Source organism: Lynx canadensis, chromosome X, assembly GCF_007474595.2.
Source record: "Lynx canadensis isolate LIC74 chromosome X, mLynCan4.pri.v2, whole genome shotgun sequence".
NCBI classification, from domain to species: Eukaryota; Metazoa; Chordata; class Mammalia; order Carnivora; family Felidae; genus Lynx; species Lynx canadensis.
The window spans coordinates 80,196,370-80,202,369 of record NC_044321.2 but is presented as its reverse complement, the minus strand read 5'-3'; the positions used below and the strand labels follow the sequence as shown (position 1 = coordinate 80,202,369).

Below are 6,000 nucleotides of genomic sequence, written 5' to 3'. Positions count from 1 at the left end.
GAATCCTCTTGGGAGCTTAAAAGCTTCAAGATATCCTAATGAGATGTCCTATGTTAAAAGGTGAACAGAAGTTCTGGGATTCAGACTGGAATGAAAGTATCTGTGTTCCCTTTCTCCTAGGTCAGTGTCCTTACCCCTTTCCCCAGATCTGCCCAGATGTCATCTAGTAGTAACACATCTAGTAACACTAGTTACATCTGGTAACAGTCCTGTCTTCTTGTGTAGTGCGATTCTATTTCTTGAACATGTTGAAAGTAAAGGATCTATCAATGTGAGCTTGTTTGGTCTGTACCCTCCTACAAACACCGACAGTGCTCTTTATCATCTTTGTGTTATTTGTGCTTTATCTTTCTGACTAGACTTCAACTAAAGAACTACAACAATGTTTTCACCAGTTTTAGCATGCAACTTTATTAACATGTAAATGAAGCCTCAAACGAATACACTATGTCAATATAAAGCACAGAAATATAGCTTGCTCAGCATGAATAGGTTCATTATCAGGTCACGTTGCAGAAAGATTAAAAATATCTCAATTTATATAGCACAGTAAAAATCAGCAAACATTCAAGCTCTCAAGATCATTTGGTATGCATAAAATTGCCTCCATCAACCAACACAAATAACAAATATTGAACTTACAATTATTATATGCATAGCTTCATATTATAACACAAAAAAAAATGTTCATGGCTCTGTGAGAACATACAGCTATTTAGAGTTTAAGTATTAATCGTATAACTTTATCTCTCACCTCAGGATCACTGTGCTCTACTAAGTCTTGGAGTTTCTGACCAAACTCTTTTGCTTCCTGGAATATGGAAATAAGCTCAGATTTAGTGAACTCTTCTTTGGTAAATAGCTTCACCTTCTTTTTGAATTGGAAATTTATATTCTCAAATATTTCAATGATATTAAGAATATTAGCCTTCGACTCATTCTTGTTAAAGGGTGCAACCAATGATGACAGTACTTTGGCACTAATCAGTTCTCTTGTATTGGCTTGATTTTTAGACAAGCGCAAAAACACTTTTAAAACATAAAACTTGGTTTTGACACTTCCTTTGCTTAACAAGGTGAGGAAATCTGGAATGTAATTAATAATTATATGGTGATCCTCAAATTTCACACTCAGGTGCACTAATAATTTTAGTCCAGCCAGTTGCACAGGGGAGTTCAAGGGATAAGAGAATATGTCCTTACAAACTTGATATACGTATGACTCTCCTGGTTTTGGTTCTTCAGAAGACTCAGAGTTGTCATCTACTATATTTAAAGCTCTAGGGTGTTCTATAACATTGGGATTATTGACCAAGTTTTCAATCATAACAGTAATACCTACATCATGAATTATATCTTGGGTAAATGGATAAGCAGGACTAATGCCCATTATCATTGTTGCTATTTCATGAATAAAAGGATCCTTAGTTAACTTAAGTAGGGCAACGAGTTTATCGAACTCTTTAGGCTCTAAACTAAAGTCACGTGATTTACAGCGGCAGGCTCTTGGATTGGGCCCATACTTTTCTCTATACCTAACCTGGCTTTTGATCTCAGCTAAGGTTTGGAAGTAAGGTCCATTATAGGGTGGGATCTTGGTCAGAGGCCGAATCCCCAGAGGAGTTTCAATCAAGGTCTCAACGAGAGTCCAATTCCCTTCTGGAGGCAAGGGTGGCTTCCCTCCCTCTATTGGGACTAGGACACTATACCTGGCCCTTGACCATGCTGCTGCTTTTTGTTTTATAGTGAGTTCAGGTTTGGGTATGGGCTTGGGCTTTTCCTGGATCTTAGGTGGAGGCTTATAAACTTGAGAAGGAGTCTCCTCTTCAGGCCAGAACCAGGATCCTACACTAGGCTCTTCTCCTGTCCAGAACCAGGAGCAGACATTTTCTTCATCCTCATCACTGGACTCCATTACAATACCAGCTCTGTCCCCAGCCCCAGCCCTGAATTTGATGCTGTCCTCTCTCCTTCTCTGGGACCTGGACTCAATATTGACCTTATCATCAGCCTTGGCAAAGGACCTGATATTGGTTTCACTTCCAGCACCAGCCTTGACTTCATACTTGGTCACAGCACTGACCCTGGCCATAGGCATCAGCTTTGACTTGATTTGGGGCACTATACCAGGTTCTGCCAGGGATTTTGCCTTAGTCTCAGTCATGACTCTAGTTTTAGCCATAGCTTCCATCTTGCTCACATCCCTGTCATAGCCACGGCCTCAGTGTAGGTCACTGTCTGTGTCCTGGCCACTGCTCCAGACTTGGCCTGGATCTTAGCCTTGGCTCTAGGGTTGGCAGGGCCACTGATTCCAGCTTTTAGGCAAACCTCAGCCCCTCCTCTGCCCCTGCCTTACCCTCAGAGCCAGTCACGATCCAAGTTAAAGACAAGGCCACGTTCTATACCTCCAACCCTGTCTCAGCATTGACTGAAGGTCTGTCCCAGGTTGGTGTTTTCATACAAAGTCCAGTCGTCACTCGGCCCTCTTTCCAACTACAGGCTCTGTCAATGATATAAACAACGTGCAGAAGAAGCTCACTCTGGGAAAGGAAGAATGGCTGTGTGCCTGAGTGCAGCCCTGTGGAGGGTGGGTGTCTTCAGCCACTCCAAGGCCACCAGATCCGCCATTGAAGTTGGACCTAGGGGTGGAGGAAGGAAATGGGGCTTTGAGTCTCTTCCAATTTATTTCTTATGTTGATTAGCACAGAGAGACAGGAGAGTTATGGACATTCAGTGCTAAGTGGGAGAGGTAGATACTTAGCACACTCTGTCCTCATTTCACACTCTCTACAAAACTGAAGGTGCTACTAATCTCGTTTGCAGACACAAAACAGAAGTATGGAGAATGGGTGGGAAAGCTGAATGGGAGTGAGAGAGGCTAAGGAATCCCTAGACTGGCTCTTTATCCCTGCTGGACCCAAGCAGATCTCTACTACTTCATCCTACAGGTCTACTGGGGAAGTCTCCATACTCATACCAAACTTCACTGATCTGGAGAAATTTTCTCCTCCTTTCCTTGCTTCCAATGTTGACAAGACTTACAGCAGACCTACAGGCAGATCGAAGGACAAATAAACAAACAAGAGGATATGGAAACTGATCTCTTGCTTAAAAGATCTTGGTCCCTGGTCCCTGTATTTGTAGTTTGTCTAGTATTTGCCTCCTTCTGGTCCCATAATCCCATTGCCCTAATTCAGGACTGACCCTCCTCCTCCCTGTTGCCCACCATTTTCTTGATCAGTGACTGCCCTTGCATTTCTCTCATTCAAAATTGGCCTGGGTGAATCTTAAGAATAGGAAAAGAAAGTGGGAAATAAGAAAAACAAGCAACTTCCTATACCCCCAAAGCTTTCAAAGACTCCCAACTACATCAGCAGAGGACCAAACAGTGATTACTAAACTGGAGAACAAAAAATAGAATTATCTAGTCTCAATCATCTTCTGTCCCTCTACCCTCACACCAATCGTAATAGACACAGGGCATGTTTCTCTTCATTATTTTCTAAGTTCAAGTTGGGTTGTGACTTGCAAATCTCCACAACTGAGAGTTCCACAGACCTGGTGATGGTTCTGTACACAGAGATTCACAAATGCAGAGATAAATAAAAGGAAACACAGGAGACAATGGAGACTGGGTCCTTGGTAGATATCAGCACCTGAGATCTGTATCCCTTCTGGATACAGGTACCTGTTTGCCAAAATTTTCTGCACCTCTCCTTCTTCTCCCTCCCTCCAAGTTCCTCTGCTCCATTCCAAAAGTCTGACAATTCCCATGCACAGACAACTCAAATATCCCTGCAAGATAGTGGTGGTGATAGTAGAGATGGAAGGCTCAGACAAGCCATGGAAGTTGTTTGGAAGTCAATGAAAAGTATGATTTCCAAATTTCAGGTAAGCTCTTATGCTTCCTTCCTTTTCCTAAAGCCTATCATTTTCTGCAACACAACAGGAGCAAGGGAGGACTGTCTAGAAAGCATGCAGAAAGGAGATCTGGAGTGTCCCCTAGACTCCTACCTATTCTAGTCTTAGCCATCTACCAACTCCAAGCACTGCCCACCCAGGAGAAATCAGGCCAAGTTTCCTTTTCTTATCCCCTTCCTTTGTGGTCCGCGGGCCTCTACAGATCTTTACACAAACATGCTGTACCAAAAACTTAAGAACAGGCCTACACATATAAACACAGGTTACACCCAAAGACCAAATGAAAAGACGGTCGGAGAGACTTGATTATTAATAATCAGACTAGTAACCAGTACATGAAACGATATTCTAATCTAATCCAGGGTCATGATTATCAAACAGTTACAACTTTTCACACTCTCTCCCTCCCAGGGTTCCCCGAACAACCGTTCTCACCGGCAGCAGCCGCCCCTCCTGCTATCATATAAATCGCCATTTCTCTCCTAGAAGCCGCTACTATACTCCTTTACCTTCCCAAACACGGGATTAGTGTTTGCAAATCAAGCTAGCAAGAAGCAGATCATTTTAAATTTATAGTTGTGTGCCACTCAAATTACCCCTGACCCCTCCCTCTCACCGCTGGCGCCCTAGACCAGGTCACGTATCCCACGTACCTCTGATACCCATCTCCACACTCCCAAGTGATTCCCGCCTTCTCACTGACCTGCTTTGCTCGGATCAGAGGGAGTTTTCTTATTTCCTTGCCTCAAGGGGGTGCCGTGATCTACAGAAAGAGGGACGGACAGTCAGATGGATACGAGGACACGAGACAATGGCGGCGACTATGTTTGGGGACTGGCCCGGCACCTGGGATTTAGGACGCGCGATACCTGCTTCGTCAGAGTAAAAGCTGTAATCGGCAAACGATTGTTACTTTTCGGTATATCCCTTCCTCCCGTCCCCAACCCTCCTCTGGGACGCACGCGTAGCAACTTACTAACAGCTACCTTTTCCTCTGCAGACTTTGGCCACGTCCCCAGTACCAAAAGCGGCAGCGGGAGGAGCTAGAGCTTAGTGTAAGGGGATCCGGCTTTATGTAGGCGGAATGATACCAAGCTTTGCATGGCGCCACTTCGCCCTCTGTCTGTGAGCTCCACCCTGGCTATTTCTCCTGGGAAGTGCAGGGGCAGCATCTGGTTATAGAGGAAGCAGCGCTGGACGGAGAGAAGGAAGCCAATATCAAAGGGTCTCGGCATTAGTTCCCCTCTTTCAAGATCTCCCCCACCAGGCCTACATTTTTTTTTCTTGAACTGAAACGCATGCGACTTTCGGGGGTCACTTTGCTCTGACCCGATCTTGCGGAAGGATACCAGAGGGCTGTGTTTACACATTTCACCTTTCCAAAGTCCTGGGCCCACCTAAATAGGTGGGTTGGGGGAGGGGACCAAGATAAAAGAGTCTAGAAAGAAGTTCAAGACTGAGAGAAGGGAGTGCATCCTAATCTGTTCTAAAGCTGTGTCCCCTATGAGAGAAGTCCCTCCAAACTGCCATTCCAAGCATTTAATTCTGTGCACGAACTGGGCTACTGTGGGATTGGCTTCTAGAAAACTGCTGTGGTCTAACCTGTGATCAATATCAAACACCTTAGGCTTTCATTGCTTCTCTCCCCTAAGTCTCTCATCTTTATTACTTATTATGTTTCTTGCACTGAAATAGTCGAATGTAAGATGGGGTAAAGATATAGGGAAAACAGTGATGGATGGAGAGAAGCATATTAATACCAAACTACCCCTGTGTGTACCTGTCCCATTCTCAAGCTCTGCCTCCCCTCCTCATGTTCGCGATATTTCCTACATCTAAATATGCATGGGCCTGAGCATGGGCAAGAGGAAAACAACTCTGTTCTCATGAAAGAGGATTAATATTCAAGTAACTTTGTACCCATAAATTACCCGTACTGGAGGTTCTAGGGTGGCCTTCCTAAGTTTTTTCATTGTTCATGGGGCCATGGAAAGGAAGAAAGTGGGAGGGGGCTCCCACGGAGGCCTCATCACTGTCTTCTAAAGGAAAGCAGATCTTGACCTCTAACTCAAAGAAATG

General features: G+C 44.3%; 1 protein-coding gene across 4 annotated transcripts; it reads right to left on the bottom strand.

The window, feature by feature from the left end:
- Window positions 1-385: 385 nt before the first annotated feature.
- On the bottom strand, window positions 386-4,964 carry ARMCX5 (armadillo repeat containing X-linked 5). Of its 4 annotated transcripts, none has more exons than XM_030306054.1 (3): window positions 4,908-4,964; window positions 4,625-4,684; window positions 386-2,639 (listed from the first exon to the last, which is right to left on the bottom strand). In XM_030306054.1, the coding sequence occupies exon 3, from the start codon at window positions 2,189-2,191 to the stop codon at window positions 716-718; it is 1,476 nt and encodes a 491-aa protein (XP_030161914.1). In that variant the 5' UTR covers window positions 2,192-2,639; window positions 4,625-4,684; window positions 4,908-4,964; the 3' UTR covers window positions 386-715. The 4 variants fall into 4 exon arrangements, with proteins under 4 accessions (XP_030161914.1, XP_030161916.1, XP_030161917.1 ...); XM_030306056.1 differs by having other exon boundaries at window positions 4,898-4,938; XM_030306057.2 differs by lacking the exon at window positions 4,908-4,964 and adding an exon at window positions 4,791-4,883 and having other exon boundaries at window positions 4,575-4,684.
- Between the last annotated feature and the right edge of the window lie 1,036 nt (window positions 4,965-6,000).

Bases quoted from the DNA above. Each gene is read 5' to 3' on its own strand.
- ARMCX5 (XM_030306054.1), bottom strand. From the start codon at position 2,191: ATGGAAGCTATGGCTAAAACTAGAGTCATGACTGAGACTAAGGCAAAA.